The following is a 24,103-nucleotide window of genomic DNA, read 5'->3' as shown; positions in this document are numbered from 1 at the left end:
CTTTTACAGCCCCACTGCTACCTTTATGAGTCTCTGGGGAATTCTCTTTGCTTGCCAGTCTTGCTCCCTGGCTTTCCCTATCGTGGCAGATTCCTCTCTGCCCTGCTGCATAAATCAAGCCTTAGAAGGGCAGTTGCTTTATACTGTTTGAAGATCCAGAATGCCTCAGAGGGTTTCTCTCAGTTCTCCTTTTCTTCTCCCCTGCTTCAACTTTTGGTGGCTGGAATTTTGGAATGCCTCAGATAGGTTTCCATCAGTTCCTTTGCCCAGTCCCTAGCCTACATTAGCCAGAGTTCTTAGCATAGACTTTTCTTAGCTCTACTGCCTTGCACCCCACCTTCAGAGGGCCAGCTGTCTTAGGATTGAGGGAGGTCTTGTGCAACCCAGGGAAGCATCTCTGTCAGAAATGCTCCCATGCCCTGAGCACTCAGTAATGACCCATAGGAAAGCATTGCTTGGTAGACCCTGTACCTCACTCTGTGGCTCAGGTTCCTTGAAATCCTAACCTGTTACGCCAGCCCTGATGCAACCTTTAATAGTTAGTTAGAAGTGTGACTGGCTTTTTCTTACCCATATCTGTGGAGGCTTCCTCTACTCCACCAAGAATGAGAACAGCCGTGGGTCTCTTCTCTGTTATAAAAGGCTTATGGTTTTCTGGACCGTATTTCAGTTAGGTGTCTTTGTATCATCAACCCTCTGATAGGTTTCTAAAAATTGTGATTTTTGTAGCTTCTCCAGCTTATTTTGTTTGTTAAGGTGAAAGCAATGGCTTCTTGTGTTTTTCTACATTCTTTGGGAAGCAGAAGTCCTGTGTTATTCATTATGTAACTCTGCTTCTCTGAACAAACAGTGTCCCAGAGTACTTCTGCCAGCAGCCTGCTTACACCTTCCCACAGCCATTGTTTCAAATGAAGCATATAGATTTTGTGCTTCAGAATGAGTCCCTCATCTTTAGGAAGTGTATTTTAGTTGGTGCTTTTTTTTTTTTTTTTTTGCGGTACACGGGCCTCTCACTGTTGTGGCCTCTCCCGTTGCAGAGCACAGGCTCCGGACGCGCAGGCTCAGCAGCCATGGCTCACAGGCCCAGCCACTCCGCGGCATGTGGGATCTTCCCGGACCGGGGCACGAACCCGTGTCCCCTGCATCGGCAGGTGCATCGGCAGGCGGATTCTCAACCACTGCGCCACCAGGGAAGCCCAGTTGGTGCTTTTTGAGCTCAGCTATGGTTGTGTCCTCTTACTGTCCTTCAGACATTTTGTCATCAAGTGGCTCTGCATGATCTCATCTGCTTTGGGACACCTCTCCAAATAATTTGGGATCTATGATTAATATCTGTTTTCTAGTTTTGCCAAGAAAGGAGAATTCCGAGTATATTTGTTCTTGTTATTCACCCACCTACGCAAACCCAGAGGGGAAGGAGAGGGAAAAGTGATGACTTAGAGGGAACCTGTTAACTTATGCAGCTGTGTTCTTCTTGCAAGCCCCACTTAATCATTCCAACAAAGTGTTTTTCATTTCTTTTATGCAGATATGCAGACTGAGACTCAGAAAGGTTAGACACCCTCTCTTCAGTCACATAGATAATAAATAGCAAAACTAGGATTTGATTCATAGTTTAACTCATACTGTTAAATAAAGTGCTGATAATGAAGCACATTATCTTTGAAGGTTCTATGTTATACTACTGTCTGAATTCTTTCCAGAGTTTGGGATGGCATCTACAAGTATTTTCTCTGGGATCACATATATAAGTATTTGCTCTTCTAGAGAGAGCACATGGGTGAATGGGAGCCTAAATCCTCAGAAAATGTTGCGGGTCAAAGCAGAGAAAATCAAGTTCAGATATAAATAAAAAGAGTCAAAAGAAAAAAGACCAAAAATGGGAGGCAAAATTGAGTCCCAAGGGCAAGGAGGAACTGGAATGGAATGGCAATCTGGTCTTTATAGTCAGAAGTTTGGGTGATAAATAAGTGGGAGCAGAACTGAAGTGGCCATTTTGGGCAAAGTTGTGTGAGGCCATCTTAGAATAAAGAGCTGAGGTGGGCAAACCCAGAGTTTTATATGCTAGAAGAGTAGACTTGCTGGCATTCTCAATAATAATTATGATGATGATTAGAGCAGATATTGTTCTTTAATTCCCAGTATGTGTTAAGCACTGTATTGGTTGTTTTATAAACTTTGCCTTGGCTACTACACAGGGGCTCAAAAACTTGCTTATTAATCATAACTAGAAAAGGATGAACCTGGGATTTGAATCCAGGCTCGTCGGTTTTGCCCAAATTGGAGATCTTTTTAATTTATCATATTGTTTTTTCAAAGGACAAGAAAACAAATTTAAAAGAGTAATAGTAACTTGCCCTAAAACTCAAATAAAAATTAGTGCATGTATATAATTTAATGTTAAATATATTCATAGCAGAAATCAGAAAGAACAGAAAAATGAGTGGCCTTCTCAGCTTTACAGATTGTAAGATGGGGTACACTTTGGTTCATGGTAGAATCTGGAAGAATCCACTAATGTCCATCTCTGAGTATTGTTGGGGTTACCATGCCTAAAGGTAATTCAGAGGTGGGTCCCTCAGATGATTAAAGGATTAGAAAATTAGACAGATGAAGTAAGGTCCTGGGATCATTTTCCCTGCATGGAGAGTTGTGGAGTTGCTAAGTGTCTTCAAGTCTATGAAGAAGTGTTACACCAAGTGTGGTCAGCAGTTGTGGCTGGGGTCTACTGTATGTGTGACTGCAGGACCATAGATTTAAGTTTAATTTCGGGAAACAATTCCTGACAGTAATCGGTGACTGTTGGTAAACCTCCTTTGTGAAGGTTAAGGAATCTCCTTCCCAAGGTCTTTGTCAGGTACGTTCAGTGTGCCGTGACGTCAGGGAGCAAGGCACACTGGAGGACCTCTCAAGGTCCCTTCTAGCACTAAGGTCCTATCATTATTGCATATTTATAGAGCGCCAGAATTGGTTGTGTTCTTTTCAGAGAATGGAATTACTTTCAGTCCCAGTCCAGGGCTATCACCGTCAAAATTAGACAGATCAGCAATACCTTGATTGCCAAATCAAGTCAAAGTTCAGTGGGCACACGTCTAACTATGTGAGAGTGTGTGTTCTCTTCAAGAACATTAGAGCATGACCTAAGAGCACGCTAAAAGATCTTTAGTTAGTGCAAAACACTCCAGTGAAATTTGTACTAGGATCCTCTAGGCATTTTTGTAAAATAATAATAATAATAAATCATTTATTTGTTAAGCAATCTGATTTAGAATTATTGTCCTCAACACTTTTATTCAGAATGAAATGAAAGGAAAAAAAGAACTGTGCATTACCGCCAAACTGTTTTAAATGGTAGATAATATTCTGTCATTATGAACTGATAACTTTGAACTTCTCTGACCAGGTATGATTTAGAGTCCATTCTACTAGCTGAACTATGAAAGAAAATTACGTTGCTAATTTAAAACTAACAAATGTAATCCTGCGCTGTTACTGAAAAAAACTAAAAGAGAACAAGCACCATTGTACATAATAAAAATTAACAGTTTAAATAATCTGAATTTGAAAGGAGTAATGGTCTCATACTTTAGTTTAACGTGAGCTGTTATCTATCTAATCAAGGATTTATTCTAGACATTAGCTAATCTCAGACATTAGCTAGTTGTAGAAAATTAGCTAGCAAGAGCCTCTATCTCTTTATCCCACTAACCTTTTCATACTTTTTGATCACTTTAAACTTTTTATTTGGAACTAATTTCAAACTTTCAGAAAAGTTTAAGGATAGCACAAAGAACATACGTATACCTTTTACCTAGATTTGCCTATTAACATTTTGTACTGTTTGCTTTATCATTTTTGTATGCTTTCTCTATTGATCTTTTCAACTCTACGTATGTCTATTTTTTTCTGGACTGTTTGAAAGTAAGTTGCATATATCATGCATCTGTTCATGTTTTTAAATTAATGTAATTTTATAACTTTCTTCAAAGTAAAAATAATTTTTCTCAGATAGTTCTATCATTTACCAAAATGTAGAGGCCACTTGGAGCATTATATTTTACCTTGCTTTTGTCCTGTTATCTATTTTAACTACCATTCATGAGGTCCTTTTCATGTCATATCTGGACTCTGCTATTTTTTTAGATTGTCCTTTAATAAAATCTAAAGTCTTGACATAAGTACCTGTTGCTACAACATAAAAAGTTATAGCTATGTCATATGACATATTACAGAATTTTGTAAAGTACTAAATTCTTGTTACATAATTTTGATTGAAGAGAACTCATTTTCTAATGTAAATGCTTGCATTTAAGTAATTGAACTAATTAGATTTGTATTTAGTAAAATTACATTGGTTCAATTGAAGTTTTTGATCTGTAAGTTTATTTTCTGTGTCAGCTCGATGTGGATTCCCAGGGTTGAATTCGCATGTTTTGAATTCGCTTATTGCCTTCACAGCAGTGTCTGATCCTACAAGTCTAAGAATGAATTTCACTGAAAGAGTAGCTCCAGAAGTTCCAGAATGAAGATGCAGCTTATAGAAAAGGGAACGGGATTCAACTCAAACAATAAATAATAGGGGAGGGGATTAAACTATTTTATATACTGATGGGCAAATTGACGTAATTTTTACGTTGTGAAAATTTTATTACTTTGTCTTTACTGATGTAATTTATCAACATCTTTAATGTCTAAGATTAACACCAACTTATAATAGATCCTCTGACTATTTTTCCAAATAGTCTGAGATATGGAAGAGATTGGGTGTAACTGTGATGAGGTCAGTTCTCTAAAGTTTTCAATTATTCTTTGTGAGTGTTGAAGACACAGAGCCAGAATCAGTTTAGGCTCAGGGAGAATGATGGTTTTACTTCTCAGATTGACTGTGTTGTGGGCGGAGGCATCACCCGCATTCCCCAAAGGACTATAGATCAGAGAATAAACTCAAAATGCAACACAATGTTAACTTTTTCATGTAGCTGATGAATTTTGACTTAGAATTTTCTTAGAAAGCCTCATTCTCCTCTGATAACATGTAATTCCTGTCTGTTAGCATTTTTTTTCTTGTGTGTTTATTAGTATTAACCATATTTCGTGCTTACTTCATGTTAGACCACTGCCAGGAAAACTAGACAGACTTAGTTCCAAAAATATTTTTTTCTTAGCATCCACACACAGGATGTGTGATCTATAGTAATTCTTATTCATTTGAAATAAAGCAATTTGTTCCTGTCACTAGAGGATAGGTTTGTTGTTTTAAATTGCTGGGGTTTGTTTTTGTTGGCATGTTCCCCAATACAAATTGAATGGCTGACAAAAATCTATTTGTATGACAGTTCAATCTAGATAAGTGCCCTCTGTTGCCTAACGGTACAATTTGGGGTCTCAGACATAAAAGCAAACTGAATGCCAGGCTTGTAGTAGCGCTTCTTCATGCAGATAACAGAAATAATCCATATTCCTCAGGTCCACAAATCAGAAAAACAAAGGAGAAATGTGCATGCACATCATCTCATTTGAAAGGGTGGTCTTTTAGCTTCTACATCATGAAAATTGGAAATATCTGACTTAGGAGAACAGTACAATAGCTGATATGACATATGCCTACATTTGAAATTAAAGAGAAATGTGGTCTTGACTTATGAAGTTAGAGAGAGGTCTGCTGCTTAGCATTTTCCCATAGTGTGTTGGCTTTTGTTGAATGAATTTGCTTTCTATTTTGACATGCCTACTCTGAAATAAGTTATATCTTTAGACAATGATTCTTTTATAGCTTTGATATTCTTCTACAGATAGGGTTGAAAAGATCTCCTTAACTCCCCAAGATGGGGCGCTGAGAATTTGTACCTGTTGGCTTAACTCTGCCTAAAAACATGTCAGTCTTTCCATACAAGTATCTGTCAAATATAATTCATATATAAAAAGAATGATGCAATATGTGGTAACAACAGTTATGGGGAAAGAATTGGGACTAGTGCATAAGGTAACAGACATCCTGGAAATATGGCTAAGGGCCCCAGTTGTAGATATTCTGAAAAATAAAGGTTTAATCCATAGGGCTTGGTGATTGGATTTGGAGAGTAATGGAGAGAGTAGGAAAATTTTTAGGATTTTATCTGCGTTGACTATGTACATGGTAACACCATACCTCAAATTAGGGAAAACAGGAGGAGGAGCATCATATAGGAGAAAGAAAATGCCCCACTTCGTCTGTGTTAAGTCTGAGATGCCTTTTGATTATCTAAGGCGCCAAGTAGGAATTAGATTTATTCAGAAAACATGTCTTTGCCAGCCTCTAGGTGGTGGTTAGAACAACAGGTATAGATGAGATCAAACAGATTAGTGAGGGTAGGGCTAAGGATGGAGACCCAGCGCATACAGAGAGAGCAGTTATGATGAAGGAGACTGAGAAGGAGAGACCAGAAGGATAGGAGGAATTTCAGGGGAGGGTTGTGGTGTAACTGCTAAGGAGAAAGTGGGCAACGATGTCAGATGCTATTGAGAGGTCTAATGAAAAAAGGACTGAAAAGTGGCCATTGGAGCCAAAGTTGGTACAATTTGTGCAACAAAATTAATGAAGTAATATTGGCTTATAAGCAATTAATGAAGTAGTATTGGCTTATAAGCCAAAGTATAAAATAAATATCCATGAGTTCATACTGATACCAACTAATGATTGAATAGACAAATCTCCCATGCCAAATAATTTATGTAGATACTCCTTCCTCAAGGAGGTGGAGCGTAACTCCCCAGTCCTTAAGTGGGGGCTGTGCATAGTGCTTACAGTACAAGGAGGAGGAAGAGAGTAGCTTTACAGTGGAGAAAGCTGATAAACATCTCCTCAGCCAGGTGATCAAGGTCAACACCAACAGTGATAAATCATGTTGATAGTCCGTACCTTTGATATGATGTTGATGAAAATAGCACTTTGCCTCTGTGGTCTTCCTCCCCAAAACTTATAACCCCCGTCTAGTCATGAGGAAAACCTCAGACTAATCCCAATTGAGGGACATTCTACAAAACACCAGCACCCTTCAAAAGTGTCAAGGTCATCAAAAACTAGGAAAGCCTGAGAAATTGTCACAGCTAAGAGGAGCCTAAGGAGACATGACACCTAAATGTAATGTGGGATATTGGATGGTGTCCTGGAACAGAAAAGGAACATGAGGTACTAAGGAAATCTGAAAAAAAATATAGACCTCAGTTTATAATACTGTCTAATAATGAACAATTGATTCATTCATTATGAGGAATGTACCAGAGTAATGTGAGATGTTAATAATAACAGACGGCTTCCCTGGTGGCGCAGTGATTGAGAATCCGCCTGCCGATGCAGGGGATACGGGATCGTGCCCCGGTCCGGGAAGATCCCACATGCCGTGGAGCGGCTGGGCCCGTGAGCCAGGGCCGCTGAGCCTGCGCGTCCGGAGCCTGTGCCCCGCAACGGGAGAGGCCACAACAGTGAGAGGACCGCCTACCGCAAAAAAAAAAAAAGAGAGAGAGACACAGACATAGAGAAAAACGTATGGATACCAATGGGGAAGGGGGGTGGGTAGGATGAATTGGGAGATTGGGATTGACATATATACACTTTTTTTTTTTTTGCGGTACACGGGCCTCTCACTGTTGTGGCCTCTCCCGTTGTGGAGCACAGGCTCCGGACGCGCAGGCTCAGCGGCCATGGCTCACGGGCCCAGCCGCTCTGCGGCATGTGGGATCCTCCCGGACCGGGGCACGAACCCGTATCCCCTGCATCGGCAGGCCGACTCTCAATCACTGCGCCACCAGGGAAGCCCATATATACACTTTTGATACCATGTAAAAAAATAGATAACTAATGAGGACCTGCTGTATAGCACAGGGAACTCTACTCAGTGCTCTGTGGTGACCTAAATGAGAAAGAAATCCAAAAAAGAGGGAATACATGTATACGTATAGCTCATTCACTTTGCTGTATGGTATAAACTAGTACAATATTGTAAAACAACTATACGCCAATTAAAAAAAGAATAATATTAACATCAAAAAAATAAAAATAAGGGAAACTCGGTGTAGGTTATATGGGAACTCTGTATTATCTTTGTAACTTTTCTAGAAATCTATAACTATTCAAAAAAAGTTATTTTAAAATGATTTTGTCAACTAGGAAGTCATTGGTGTTGCTGGGGAGGCCCGTGGCACGGTAGGAAAACATCCAGTTTGTTGGAAGTTGATAAGCTGCTGGGACATTAATAAGTGTAGTGCTTGTAGTTACTCTTTTGAGAAGCTTGGCTAGGAAAGGAAGGATAAAGAGCAGTTGGGCATTAGCTGGGGAGTGTAGTATAGGGTAAAAGAACCTTTTAAAATATTGAAAGTTGGGGTACACTTAAAAATGTTTGTATTCTTAAAGGGAAGAACCAGTAGAGAGTGACACATTGAAGATAGAAGAGAAAGAACATTTACTTGATGAACCAAAGCCCCTCAGTAGGCAGGATTTTATTCTGTTCAACTGAAAATGGAGAATCTTTTAGATTCACAACATGTTTATGAATCAGGTATGAATATTTATATTTACTTAATCATATTTTATAGTTTGGGGTCACCCAGGTGTAGAAGTAATCTTCAAACTATTTCCATAGAGAATTTGGGCTAAAACAGTTTTGTTTCATTGGCTAAGCAGCACAGTTATATTGGCTATATTCATAAAGCATTAAAAGGTAGATTGTACACCTCTGAATTATGAGCACTGTAAACTCAAGGTAACACAGCATATTCTTTAATGAAGAATCTCTCACAACATGGGTCCAAAAGTAAGTGCCAAGAAAAAAAATATTGTAAAAATTGTTTGCTTATGAGATGGCTGGTTCCAAGCTAGAGTTTTAGAGTAGATAAATCAGGAGTCACCAGATCTCACAGGTAAGCAAATAATTCTTAGCACATCTTAATAACTGGTGTGGCTCCTCTCCTGCCATGACGGTAAATTATTGTTGCTTTATGATGTAGCCTTTGCAGGTTCATCTTGAAACATATCTCAGTTACACCCATAGGTGTGGTTGTGACTCACCAACTGAGATCAGACACTTTTTTTCTATCAAATAAAACATTCTACCTTAAGCATGTGTCACCCTTGGACTTTCAAATTTATTGTTGTCAATATTCCAGATGTTAACAACAAAGTATAAGCAAAGGTTTGTTTGTTTTGGAGGAGGGTGACAAGAAACAAAATCTATAGACTAATCAACTTTATAGCTGGTGATACATTCACAGAACTAGGTGAATGGTACGGCCAACGTTGCCCTGGTTGGCAACTTTGCCCAAGTTGGAATGGGTGATAAGACACCCCCAGCCTGTCTTGGTGGTCTGGTAAAGTGAAAAGAGCACTGGCATTGGGAAATGGATTCTGTCCTTCTTCTGCCAGGTCTTCTCCGGGTGTGTGGCCTTGGGTAGATCGCCCATCTGGCTTGGAACCTCTCTACGTTTGCAGGCTGGTTTAGATGATGCTGCATGTCACTGTCAGCTATCAGATTCTGTCATTTATGTGATAACCTCAGTGACAGTTACATAGAATCCTCAAGATCATTTGTTCTTGGATGTCTGGATCACTTGAAACTACGACCGTGGATGGATTTTCAATGAATGAATCACTTTTCCTTCCTAATGCTAGGCAGATTATATAGGCAAACCTAGATACAAATTAATTACATAAATCTACATACTTTATTTCAGTGTTCTTTTAAAAATATAAATAAAGCATCTGTTATATAGCATTCATTTATCAGAGTATCATTTTCCAGTGGGAATGTATAGGGTATTTATATATCATTATCAAACAAAATAATGAACATTTTGACATTTTGATTATTTCAAGTACAGTCTGTGGAGTTATTTTATATCCAGAAAGACTGTAAAGCATTAGACTTCCTCTACTGCATACTTACACTGTTCCAGATGTTGACAACAACATCTGGGCATTCTATCATGAGCTGATTTTCTGAATGAAGTAACTTAATTATTGATTGACAAACTAACATGATATAAGACACAGACACACTACGTTCAATAGCAGCGTCAAAGCTGTAAACTATAAACATATGCAAGCAAGTGGGGCCATGATTCTAACTAACTCAAGTTGCATTTTGAAACACTAATGTTAAACTTAAATTTCAGGCGTAAGTTTAGAAATGCTGGAGGAGGAAACGAAGAAGTGCAGTTACATCATTTCTGGGCTGTCTGTTTTGCAAATCATTAAATGATGTAGTGGCAATGTGGTCAGAGTTCCTAGTATAAATAAAAGTCTATTCTAGCATTGTGAAACATAAATAGAGTCATTCCATATGGGTTGCATATGGATTTGTATGAGTCTATATGTGTATATATACAGATATAGCCTCATCATATGGAAATAAATATTCACATGTGATATTAAAGCTAAATTTAAAAAACAATTAAGAGAAAATGTGGTATGATTTATCTTATTATTTATAGCCAAAACATAAATATCCATTTCAAACACATAAAATGTTTTGAAAGTACAGGCAAAAATAGTAAATAAGAGTGATTATAATAGAAAGACATTTGTAATTGTACTTTTTTGAAAAAACTTTCTGGTATTACATGCTCAAGAGCAATGGGTTATTTTGTGTTCACACGGTAACCTGCTTTTCCAACTGCTGGTAGCCTAGCAGCAGGGCGTGTTAGTATTTTCTCTCTGGTGGCTTGCATATGGTCCATTGGCCATGAGTTTATGATAGATAGAAAGTGTGCTTTCCCTTTATTAACGCTACAGTATTGGTGACATGTGGCATGTGCACTTCCCAGTGAATGAGTTTGACCTTTAACTCCAAACAGTCCCTCGAGCAAGAGCAAGCCATGTTTGGTGGAGTGACTACTTAGAAGAAACAGATTGGCAGTTACTTTCTCTGATAGCATTAAAGAAATGCAGGAAAGTTTCTTATCATTGAAAGTCATCCAAAAATTGTGGAACCGTAAAAGAGGAAATTGGGCAAAACAATGTAGTAGTAGAATTACTGGATGAAATAATAGAATTTTTTAAAGCAACTTTTGGTATATATTGGCAAATCATTTTCAACGAAAGATGCACTAATTTATACTCTCAGTCATGTAATGTGTACTGGTTTTATTGCATCCTTTCCAATATTATCAACTAATATTTAGTTGAACATGCTTTGCAGGGTTATCACATCCAAGGTATTATGATAGGCTTCCATTTGTTTATAATATTTAAATCCTCACAAAAGCCCTGGGAAACAAATATTGTCACCACTTTTTTTAGAGATTGAGGGAACTGATGTTCAGAAAACTTAATTTTGACCAAGATCACATACTGAAATGTTACTTCTGTTCTTTTCACTCAGTGCCCTGTGCTTTGCCATCCTAACAACTTCCCAAGGATCAAACATTTACCTAACAGTTTACTTTACCTTTACCTATATCATATAGTATGGTATGTTTTAATCTTAAATTGCTATTTGCTAGAAATCAGTACAACACAGAGAACACAGTCATAAACAAAATTTTATAAATTCCATTTTATTTTTTTCTCCAAAATTTAAGTTTCCTGTCCTGGATTGATGAGCCTTTTTAAGTCCTGGGTCAGAGGTAGAGTAAGAATGAAAAGCTGAAGTCGCCAGCAAAGACATAGAAGTAAGGTTAAAAACGGAATGCCTTGTTCCAAAGATAGATGCTTTTTAGAAAATGCCATCTGGGTATTATGGAAGTATGATATTATTTAAACAGAACCAGATAAAATTAGGTAAGAAATGAGTACCAGCAATTATATGACTAGCTAATAAATATAATTTCATGGTATTCTGTAACTATCCCAAAGTGTTAATTATAACAGGAGCAGTTAAATTCTTTAGAGTAGTTAAATTCTTTGGCTATGAAAGCATAACAGTTTTTAATAGGTGTATCACCTGGTAACCTGGGGCATTATTAAATATATGGAGACTGAAAGACATGGTAGAAGCAATGGAAAAGTCTGGCCAGGCTGGGTAATTTGTTTTAGACCTATGGAGAAATCTATTAACCATTTCTTCTGTAAACCAATTTGATTAGGAAGTAGGACAAGCTGTTCTTTCATTACTTACCAAAACCATACTGCACTTTTTATCAATTATTTGGCTGTCTGCAGCACATAGATTAGAATAAAGGGCTTTCTTAGTGTTTGTGAATGTTGAGGATTGCTGATTAGTAATTAAAGTACTGAATGAAGAAAATCAGGCCAAAATTGAATGGGAATGAGAAAGTCTTAATTCTGTAATACAGATGTTGTCTTAAGCGGCCCATTCAACATAGTAACATTCCTCATAACCCTGGAGTGTTTGCCTCCCATGTAAAACTCAAATCGAATGCCTTAGAGATTGTTTCCTCTCCCATGCCTTGTGATGTAGCTGTATGGGTATTAATTTAGTGAAATATCCTGTCTGCCAGGTGTGGGAACTAGCTGATTTTATTGTAATACCAGATCATTACTTAATTCATATGCAACAGAGTGCAGCACATGGAAAGCATTATAAATCTATTTACAGTGTGGCTGGTCTGATGATAACATTGTATTAAATTCCCAGGTGAGGCAGTTTAAGCAATTGCTTTGCCATGTGCACGCCATGGAAATTAAACTCTCATATATGCTCTAGTAATAAACCAACTTCATTGTTATGCTTATGCTAGTGGTGGGTGCTAGAATCCTCATTTTGGTTACATATACCGTTTCACATGTAGAATCTTACAGGAGATGGTACACAGATCACAGTTCTTAATTAGTTTAAACTAAGTTAATTCATTTTGTTTCTAGTTTAGCAGTGCCTGTCCAGGAACACACTCAGTTCAGTTGGGAAATGTTAAGGTCAAGTAGATAGATTGTTTCAAGCCAAATTTCCAGAGAGAGCTGAGCAAGTGTATCTGTTTGAACTTGGCTTTAAGAGAATCAGCCAATCCGTATGCAGACGTTCTGTTCATCAAGTAAAAAACTGCTTGGAGTCTGAAGTTCTTGCTTTCATGACCAAAGACTCACTTTTGTCGTCCGTTTAAAATAACCATTGAAATTTTGTGCATCATGTCTTAGGGATAACAATCACTTGTTAATTTGTCATTTTTTTATGGTTCATATATGGGCTGTAGATTTCTCTGTCCACCTGTGTCTAGTCCACCTAAGCATATAAGTTAGAAGGAATAAACTTTACAAAAGCACACAACTAAAAGTGAGAAATGTCCTTGTATTTAACTCTGTGTGTGTGTGTGTGTGTGTGTGTGTGTGTGTGTGTGTGTGTGGCAGATATTGTCAGTTGAAGCTTTTCCATCCTTATGGTACAGACCTGAAATTGCAATAGATTACAAACTGCAGAGAGCTTCTGTCTTCTCCAGAAGCCACATATAAAGCACCAGTAGACAGTAGTAACTGACAACTAAGACTAAAAATGTTGACAATTTCTTGATTTGCCTGGTTAGCTTATGTATAGAAGTCATTAACTATTTATAAAATGCATTATGAATTGGGTTCCTTCAAACTGTAGCTGACTGTGTGACATTTCCAGCTCAAATTCTCATGCTTGCATTTGGCTAAAGTACAGATTTTATACAGTTGATAATAAAGCAAAAAATATTTTAGTTGCTTTATAAAGATACAGTAGGTGTTTCAGTTTCATTAGCTTTGAGTCTGCCAAATTAAAGTACGACATAGTACTTAGCAATGTAGAGTGACGTTTTTTAAAAATTCCACAAAATGTACAATATTTTATTGATATTTTGGAGGAAAATTCCATAAAATAAGCAGTTTGTCATTCAAAGGAATTGGCCTTTTTTTGGTATTCAATTACTTTAGTGATGATTCTGCAGGCTAAATTACAGTTGATTAAAATCAGCTTATTTTAAATTTCAAACCATAAAAATTTAGGAGAAAATACCAGTGTCATGCATTTAAATATAATTCTTAGTAAAGCAAAGTGTTAATTTTAAAAAAAAAATTATAAAGTGATACTTGAGTGTAAAGAGTTCAGTTTTCAGCATTAGCTGTGTCATTTTCATGAGGAACTATTTCTGATATTTGAAATAAGTTGTCTTTTCAGTCTATCAGAAGAACATTTTAAGGGAAGTCAGTCCTACCAGAGAACATTTTATAAACTCAGCATATCATTTGCTTAATTACATCCAGAAAGCCATCCCAATGAGCAGTTTTAACCATCCCAATGGTAAAGAATGACATTTATAGGGACCACCCTTCAACTGTGGATAAATCTTTAGTTCTCTGTTGCTGAGCATGTACACCCTTAATTGCTGGTTTTTAAAAGCAATGGATTCTAACCAAAACAAGATTAGATATTTAGGGATACATGTTTATAATTTTCTTCTTCTTTTGAAGTACATCAAATCAAAATAAGAATATAATGTAATTAAACAAACTATGCCAATTTGTTGGTATTTTGGTAAAAAAGGGAAAAACAAAAACAATCTCCATATGATATTCTTGCATACTGTGGAATGTTTTAGTCCCCCATAGTGATGAAATGAATAATTAAAAAGGCAGCTCTGATACCACAGCCCGTTTAAAGGTTCTCATTTCCTTTAATGCTGTAAAATACTTTTGCTAGCTAGTTTGAAACTACCATAGCGAGGAGCTCCAAATGGGCAAAAGAAAGGTTTGGCTTGATTGAAATATTGTGGTAAGGCCATGACGTGTACTGTCCTTATAATTTAGCGTTTTTCAGTACGCTATGAAGTCAATAGAAAGAGCTAACTAATAGTAGCTTCAGTGAATACAATAAGAGAAGCCAACCTAATATCCGCTGTTTGTGGTGGTAAGAAGTCTGCCATATTCAAAAATGAATGAGTTGGATCACTCCTGAATAGTTAAGACATCTGATATAGATGTCATTACTGACGTCAGTCTAATGACCTAACTTTTCTATTTTGTCCTTTCTGCAACATGATTGGTTTCATTTACCTACTGCTGGAGTATGAGATACACGTTTGTAGCAAGGAAGGGGAGCTTGGGGTAGAGACTTAGGGCAGGAGGGGATACCACCATCTCCTTTGTAACATTTTGCAATTTTTATATTTTTTTTCCTGAGAGTATTCAGAGGGTAATAAAATGAGGAAATTTTGTGCGGTAGAATGAGTACTGAGCTGTAAGTCAGGACCACAGAGTTCTAGTCTCAATTTAACCAAAGCTACCTTTAGAATTCCGCGAGACTGATTTTTTTTTCTCTAAAAAAATAAAAAGATGTCTAGGTTTATTTATTTTTATTTATACCCCATTCAGCCCTTTTCAACTGGATTCTGCCAGAGAGTTAAGCCTTAATGCCCTAAAGTTTCTATTCTATGTAATGAACTAAACTCTCTCTCATGTCCCATCTTTAGGAGAATTGAGAACATAGTCACTGAAATCATTTTCTGTATTTTGTGGTTCAGAAAAAGAACCCCAATTGAGAAAGGCAACTTTAAAATGATTTAAAATCTATTTGTTTTTCTTGTCAAAAGTCCTTTTAAATTCTAATATAGTAGGATTTTATGTTTAAGATATTATGATCTCTGTGTGGCAAAGCAGTGTTACTCATTCACTGGTTTAAAAATCTAATTAAAAATCTTGTTGACTTCTGCTCACAGATTATGGATAGTCCTTTTAAACTACAATAATTTTTCATATCACAGTTGAGCAGGTAAGAAATATTAAGTGCTAAACTATAGACCCCAAGTGGGAAAAGATTACTGTTTCCCAACTGCCATTTTTTAATTGACTGTTTTTGCTTAGTTAGTTCAGAAGCAGAAAAGGCAGCAAAGTAATCTGTAAATCGGCATTTGGGTCTGAAATAGTGATGCTGAAGTAGGATCTGAGGATGGCACTCTAGCTTCACAGCTAATTTTCAGAGCTTTTTAGCTTTTCCAAATGTGTGCATGTTTAGATAATTCATGAATTGCTTGCAGACATGTCCCTCTGACTTTACAGGTAAAGGTAGATTTCTTGTAAAACAAAATTTCAGTGTGTGAAGAATCGGTCCATAGCTTGCTTGTCTTTATTTATTGGGATTGGGAAAAGCTGGCTCATAGCCTGCTTGCTTTTATTTACCGGGATTGGGAAATTTAATGTTTTACCAGATGCACACATACACACAACTCCCACTGCTTTTTCTTAGGCCATTTCTATAGAGGACTTGCAGACATTTAGATTATTGTTTAGAAACGGCATGTGCTTTTAAATTCTGGTTAGTGACATCACAATAATGAAAGAAATAGAGATATGCTGTTTCCCAGGCGTTCCAGTGTATAGTTGGAGATATAATATTATCCTAGAATTAGAGATTTTAAAAGACCTATATTGTAGAGTCCATTTCCTGCCACAATATTAAAGACCCCCATACACTCTTGTTTTAATTACAATCTGGTGAGTGTTGCAGATATACAGCTGTATAGTTGTATTTCCTTTAGCTTTGTGGTCTGATTTGAATGACTCTGCATGGAATAACATACCAGTTCTGATCCGTTTGTGAATATTAATAGAGTACTTACACAATGCAGAGTTTTCTTCCATTACTGGCATTTGAAAAAACTTCCAATTTACACTAAACTCCTCAAGTTCAAGAACTTTGCACAACTTTGGTTTGCACATTTGAGCAAATAGGTTTCCATTAGGGGGCTCTCGAGGTTTGAGATGATCAGCGTTGATACCAATAATGCTTCGAAGCCTTTACTTTCTAACGTTCATCTTGCTCTCTCCCTTTTTGTTTTGTTTTATAGAAAAGGTCACGGATTGCCTACAGTGACGAAGTACGGAATGAGCTCCTAGGGGATGATGGGAATTCCTCAGAGAACCAGGTAGAATGCTAATCAGGAAGGCCCGGTGGGTGGCTGGAGGGTGAAGGAGGTCACTGGCACACTGGGCTCTCAAGCTGCTCCGTAACAGTATTAGCAGCAACTCATGTGGAAGCGATACTGTTTAATGCAAAGCTGGAGTCTTAATCAACTTCAAAATGTTTCTTGGAGATCTTACATTTAACCCTTTACCTTGTGATCACTGTCTGCTATCTTTTTAAAAAATCTTTTCTTCTCTTTTCTTTATTATTTAGTACTTAAGGAATAACTTGAAACACACTGTTTGCAGACAAAGCCAAGGTCCTCACCTCAAACACATGTAAAAGGAATAAAAAAGTACATAATGCAGCTTTGATAATAATGCAGTATAATTAAATCAACACTTGCAGCAAAACAAATGAAAGTAAGCTTTCAAAATTCGACAGGGCAGCTCAGTCTCCTATTGTGTAGCTTCTTAAAAATACATTCACCAGAATGCAAATTGTAAGCACCAGTGTGGAACTTGGATAGTCACATAAAGGTCCAGCCCCTGTCAAATAATGAAGATGATGATGATGATGATGATGATGATCGTGGTAGCAGTAGTAATAGAAAAAGGAAAAGTCTTTGCAGTTTAAGATCTGCACAGGCAAAAAAATTAAGATATAATTTCTTCTTAAAGAGGCCTTACAACTTGGTTGTCAGTTCTCACTGGCTCACACAGTAGTGTCATGAGTCTAATTAATGTCCCACTTCTTTCTTTGAATTAATACTGCAGATTTCATGAATTCATGTAGATAATACATATGACTTTAAAAAAATGTTTCAAGAACCTCAGAGTAGAGATGATTTTTAAAATGTCTCAAACAGTCCTAGTGCCTGATTCTCTTTGACACTTTTAAAGAAAGTAAATGATAGGGAACTTCAGAAGCAAAACCTGAACGTGTTTATTAATGTCACTTTGGCAAGTCTAGTAAAAGTCTCTACTCTCTAAATAAAAATGAACATAAACCATTCATTGAGTAAACCCAAATTTTAATAAGATACTAAAACAAAATATATTGATATTCATTATAAAAATTGCATAAGAGTATTTACCATTTCAAATAGAGTATAAGTTTATATATCCTGAAATTATATTACTGTCCACTAAAATGTTAACATTGTAAACAGGGTTGTTGCTTATGTGATTAAAACCCCCATTTGTCCACCCCCGCAAAAAGGAGAGGAATCACTGAGCTGATTGTGTTTGTTTTTGGAAAGATCTTACCTCCTTCACTATTTGGACGTTATCAGCTTGAGTTCAGACATGTAAACACATTAAGATTTGACTTGGGATTTCAGCTTCCGTGATTGAAATGTGAGAGTAGCTAAGGGAAAAAAAATAAGGAGCATATTAAACACAAAAGTGTGATGTGATAAAAGAGTTTTACATATAATAGATTAAATAATGTGAGGATGAGAGCAAAACATTTTTTCTTCCTATTTTAAGTGAGATTTAGATTGCTTATACCTCTTGAGTGAATCAATCATAGTTTTATTCTCTATCTTTACTGCAAAAAAAACTATATTTTTTTCGCAAAAATAAAAAAGTGAATGCATAGTCAGCATGTCAATTCTTTAAAAAGCTACAGATCTTTCCCTCATTTGAAACTACTGCCTAATATAGAGGAAATAGAAAGGAAAGGGGTGTTTCTAACTCAGACTCCCTTATTGTAATGGATGTTGTAGTATTGTGACAGGGATCCTTTTTTTTTGAAGCATGTTCCCTTCTCTTAATGGACATTTTATGTGCCTAGAACATTTGCCTTATATACATACAAGAATGACTTTTTTTTTAATGCCTAAAGAAAAATATTCCACAAAAATAGATTGAGTTCCTATTTTCTGAATTTCTCAAATTATATTCCTGTCACTTTAAAGTGATTACTCAGAGATTTCCCCTGGACTTGTGTAAATCAAACTTACAAATTCTGAAAGTGCTTGGAGAGCCTGAAGTTTAGTTGTAAGGAGCTGTCACTTCAATAAATAGAGTATGATGAATTATAGTCATGAGACTATGGAACTGTTAGATTATTACTTATGTGAACTTTTCAGTCTAAAATTTGAATCAGATTTGCAAGTTCAAAGAGATGACACTTAAGTTTTTGGATATTTTGTTACCAAATGTAGCAAAATTTCCATATCATAATGAAGCCTTTATGTTTCATTTTTGAGGCTCTTTATCATAATATAGGAATTTAAATCCCTAAAACGATAACATATCCTTAACCAGGAATGGTCACTTGAGAATAACTCTTTATTCTGCATCAGTATTCATTCAGACTATGGAATCAAAACAGAAGCATTTTCTTTAAAGGAAGAAAAGATTTGACTCTTCATTTTAATTTTTGTAGCTCAGTGGCCGAGAAGACAGCTTTTTCTGGGTAGGATCACCTGTAAATTATAGAAAAATATATTTTCTGCACACAGTTAAGTTTATTTTCAAGTTAATTGTTGAGAAATTGATTTTCAGAACTTTTTGGCCATGTAATATGTATGATAAACTTTTAACAATAGAGGGAAAACTTAGAGGTAAACAAAATGAGACAAAAATGGCAAGATTTGTTTAACTAAAATTGGGATATATATGAATTTTTTTTTAATTATAGGTCAGAAAAGGAAAAGGATAAAGAATTAATAGCAAAGGCTGCAAATAGGTAAAATGAACTAAGTACTAGCTATTTAGTTATTTTTGATGCAATATCCACATCCTCCCTATAGTGACTTCTTTATGGATTCAGACAAATGTGAATGCCATAGCTCTTACTTCTCATTCTGCCAATTTATAATGCATTTTTTTAGGCATCTAAAACCTGGCTGTTAATATACATAATTATGATCTCCCAATTAACTATAAAGTATATTAATTTACTCTTAAATATGTAAACATTTTTGCCATGATTATAATTGTTAAAATTTCAAAAATTAAGAATTTTCAAATGCATTTTAATGTCCTTTATACAGTACACATTTTTATTTAATTCCAAATTAATTGCTTTGTATAAATTCATTCCTGTTATATCCATCGCATGCAATCAAATATAGCTCATCCGTGATTTACAGAGAAGGGACAAAATTACCTACTTTGCACATTCGTGTATTGTTGGGTCTTTCCAAGGACTATTGTCTTAGGCATTATCATTCTATTCTTTTAACATGTCAAATTTTCCATTGCATGTGACATTTTAATTTTTAGAAAGAGTTCTTAAAATGTAGTGAAGCTGTATTTAGAGTGAAAACTTAAATAATTGTTAGCTCAATTTAGTTTCATGAAAACGGTTCTCAGAAAAGGAAAAAAGAAAAAAAAAAGAATCTTACAGAATTAAACCCCCTTCATAGTGGAGTATAATAATGGGGCACATGTTCCCCATTTTGAAACCTAATAGTGTCTCAGTTTCCATATGCAAAATTACATTGATCAGTGAATTAATCTGAACAAATGAAATTTGAGTAAATCCTAAATAGAAGGTTCAAAACAAGATATAAAGAGCAGGATATTTCTAAACGTGTGGAAATTTTTGTGGTAAAGCAATATTCAGCCGATATGATTGCTTAATTTTTTAATGCGAGGTTCTCTTAAGTTCTGATTTGGGCTTGCTGTGCATAAAGTGTGTCAAACTTCAGCTACAGACCAGGGGGTGAAGTCGGTCAATTTAATTCCCCAAGATCTAAAGGAGGTCGGTATCATTTCATATAGCCCTGGCAGAGCAGATCATTACCAGGCACAAATCTGTTCGTTACGTGCTGAGGGTTTATAGCAGAATAAATAGACTGTCATCATAAGTTCAGAAAATTGTGTGTTCGACCCACGATAATGTGTAAAGGGCGTTTAATAGAGTTCAGCATTTATTCGTTATCTGTATGCGGACAGAGACGGCAGTCGCGTTATCAGCTTTAAAAAAAAAAATTCGGTAGTTCTGGGAGTCACGTGACGCCCCTCACATACAGAGGCGCGCGCGCATGAACCCTCACATGCTCTGCCGTGCAGTTTTGATTTTAGTCACAGCAGAAGGCTTAACCACAAGAGATTCCACTGGTTCAAACCAGCGTAAACCAGATTTTTTCAGCCCACAAAGGAACAGATTACCTCTTGTATCAAATTCTGCATTGGGGGAAAATCTTTGTTTCAAAAAAGATGTTGATTATCATAACTCAACATGGTGGCATGGCACACTTTCATGTCGCCTATAACGGAGCTAGTAACTCGATAAAATACGAAATCACTACTTTCAGTCTCGTCTAAGCATTGTTAATTTTGAAAAATAGAGCATCTTTTGTTTACTTGAGTGAAAACTCTCGAACTAAAAAAAAAAAAAGATAAAGATTAAAAACCCTCCCATTACCTAGCTTAGCTACAAATCCGGTGTAAAGCTTGGATGCAGCCATGCAGCACAAACAAGATAGAACGTTTTTTGTTTGGAACCTATTGAAAAAACAAATGGGTAGCATTTTTAAACACTCATTGATTATGGCAGGGTGGTATGGCCCAAATGGCCTCTATTGCTGAAGAGTAGTTTTAAACTTTGGCCCTTTAAGTATCATAGTCAACTGAAGAATGGTGCCCCCAGAAAGAAGAAATAGCTGTGCAATCAGTTCCAAGATCAGCTCTTTCTGAGAATTAATGTTTGCCTTTTTCTCTCATGATGTTTGGGTAGCAAAGAGAAAGATTCCGATATATGATAGGCCAGATATCTTAGTTTAGAATTTTACTTCTTCTGGGGAAGAATTGTAACTTTTCACATGAAATGATGAGATGCTTGACTCATACACTCGGTGGTTGCTGAGATAATGAGTGTATTAATTACAAGTAATGATAACTTCATATATATTTTTGGAAGAATGACATTAAAAGTTTCTTTTTCAGTAAATGCACTGTGAGGTATTATGTAATAGATTCTGTACCCTTTTTATAAGTTTCATAACAGATTTGAAATCTCATTCTTTTGTACTTGAAATACTTTCCAAATAACAAATGAAATAACAGAGTAAGCTGGAATGCATATTGCCTTCCTTGAATTGGAGACAAAAACAGCATTAAGCATTGAGAAATCTGGGTTATCATAAACATGATACTTTTCGAAAGACTTATAGTGAGCAATTCATGGCATGTTTCTCCCAAAGCAATAGTTTAATTTATTGGCCTGCATATGTCAAGTGTTATAACAGATGTTACAGATATTTGGATGCTTAAAAATTATCAGTTGTAGACCTGAATTGCTGAGGATGCAAATTTCAGACTTAGAATGTGGTTTATAGTCTCTTACAGCATAGGTTTCAGTTTCTATTCATTGTAGAAACTATGGCAGACACCTCAACTATACAATGATATTTGTGGTTTAGAATACAGTACTGTCTCTGTCTCTATCTCTGTCTCTCTCTCTCTCTTCCGCACACACACACACACACACACAAAGAGTGAACCAGATAATATGGTTATATCCATTTTCTAGTTTCTAAAGAGTTAAACAACTTGTTTTATCTGTTGTATTTAAGACAAATGAATATTCTATAGAGGAGAATCAAAATGTTATTATAGAAGAGTTTACTAACAGGTAAAGAGTGGTTTGGGGTTTGACTTCGGTGAAAAGAGACTGCAGTACAGATGAAGTGAGAGAGCTCATTGCTTTGAAATGGCCCAGTTTACAAGATGAATAAAATGGAAAAGTGAAGAAACTTCAAAAATTAAAATAAAAACACTATGTGATTTCAGTAGCCTCTTAAGCAAAACAAAAACCTGAAAATCAACTCTGATATACGCAGTATTTCTAAGGATGGTGAAATATTTTCTGATACTGCGTCCTAAATATTATCTATCCTGGCATGCTTTATTCCCTATTAAAATAATGTCACTTCCAAAGGTGATCCTATTACTAGAGTGGGTACAAGTATGACATTAGCATAACAGTTTGTTGTTTTAAAATACTTATTGGGGCAAAAGCATGAACTATTAATCATTTTCATTTGGAGGTAAAACCTGAAAGCAGTTGTCAAGATTCAAAATAGAGAAACATCCTGAAAACTTGTAAATACAAAACCTCTTCAGTGGTACGTTCTTAGAAGAGAAGAACAGTAAACTTGTTTTCTTTCTTTATAATATAGACTTCTATGAAGTCGTTCCCCTTTATTTCATGATGGTGTCTTAGATGTACTTTAAAAGAGAATTTCACACTATTCTCTTTGTTTAATGTGACAGTGTGAGAAAGTGATCTTTATTCGTTCAAAAAACTCTGCATGTAGTCTATGTTTAGGTTCTTTTAATGTGTTTGTCTGTGATTTTTAAATGCTAAACATGTAAACAGATAAATTGTCAATGTTAATTCTGTATCCTGTCACACAACTGATCTTTCTTTCCTGCCATTTCTCTCCTTTTTATCTTTTTTTTTTGTGCATTCATGTTGCAGTTGATAAAATTACGTGAAGAGGTGAGTACTTCCTAGCTTGCTTTAAAAAAAAAAAATCTGCTTTTCCCTATAAAATTGAGTTTCTAAATCTGAAGAAAAATCTTTAGGTTTGTTTTTCCAGGAAAATCTACACATAGCAAAAGTATTGATTATATTGCTAGAAATGTTCTCTGCTATCTTTAAAAAAACAAGTACATCCTAATCATGCTTATCACAGTGATCATTGTTGTTTGCCAGCTTTAGAAGAAAATTCAGATTTTAAAGACCAAAAAAGGGAGGAAAAATAAAGGAATATCTTAAAACTATACCCAAGCGTAGTTTTAATGTAGACTGACTTCAGTTTTGTTTTATTCATATTGGTTTCTCAAGGAAGTTAATGTGATTAAACATTTTTTCCTGGCATTCTGATTTATTTTACTAAAAACTGTTTTTAAAAAAACTCCTTTCTCTCAACCAAAATTCTTAGGTTCAACATTAGATATCATGAATCTATTATCCTTTTGAGGAAACACACATATGTTATAAATACCCTACTAGTCTGTGTACACAGATACCTAAGAATAGCTAAAGCTCTCCTCATTGTTAAACACTTTGCTTTTTGTAGGAAATAGCACCCAAGTGAGTTCTCACTTTTCTGAGTTTGCTGGTCTGTTTCATAATGCAGCTTCAGACTTTTTTTGTAGCCAAGCAAATATTTACAACAATGTTGATAATTTTATCCCTGTATCAATGAGGGATGCTGAATGATTCTGTATATATTTTTTTTAATTAGACCATACTTATCAAATATGCTTTGCTCTTTTCAGAAATAGAGTAGTAATATTTTTTACTTAGTGGGATTGAATTTTGTTACTTTTATATTAGGGCATAAAATA

The 24,103-nt window shown here is 35.9% G+C and overlaps 1 protein-coding gene across 12 annotated transcripts in view; it reads left to right on the top strand.

Moving 5' to 3' along the window:
• VTI1A (vesicle transport through interaction with t-SNAREs 1A) overlaps positions 1–24,103 on the top strand; it is a 561,291-nt gene that overhangs the window by 58,017 nt on the left and 479,171 nt on the right. For 7 of the 12 annotated variants that reach the window (XM_067024671.1, XM_059051702.2, XM_059051707.2 and 4 more), the window contains exons 4-5: positions 16,732–16,809; positions 23,229–23,249. In XM_067024671.1, the coding sequence (XP_066880772.1) occupies positions 16,732–16,809; positions 23,229–23,249 (99 nt within the window). The remainder of the gene's footprint in view (positions 1–16,731; positions 16,810–23,228; positions 23,250–24,103) is intronic. The other 5 variants (XM_059051703.2, XM_067024674.1, XM_067024672.1 and 2 more) reach the window with 1 other exon arrangement.

This window comes from Kogia breviceps, chromosome 2, assembly GCF_026419965.1.
Source record: "Kogia breviceps isolate mKogBre1 chromosome 2, mKogBre1 haplotype 1, whole genome shotgun sequence".
Classification (NCBI taxonomy): Eukaryota; Metazoa; Chordata; class Mammalia; order Artiodactyla; family Physeteridae; genus Kogia; species Kogia breviceps.
The sequence above is the reverse complement of the archived record's forward strand: the minus strand, read 5'-3'. Positions and strand labels throughout refer to the sequence as shown.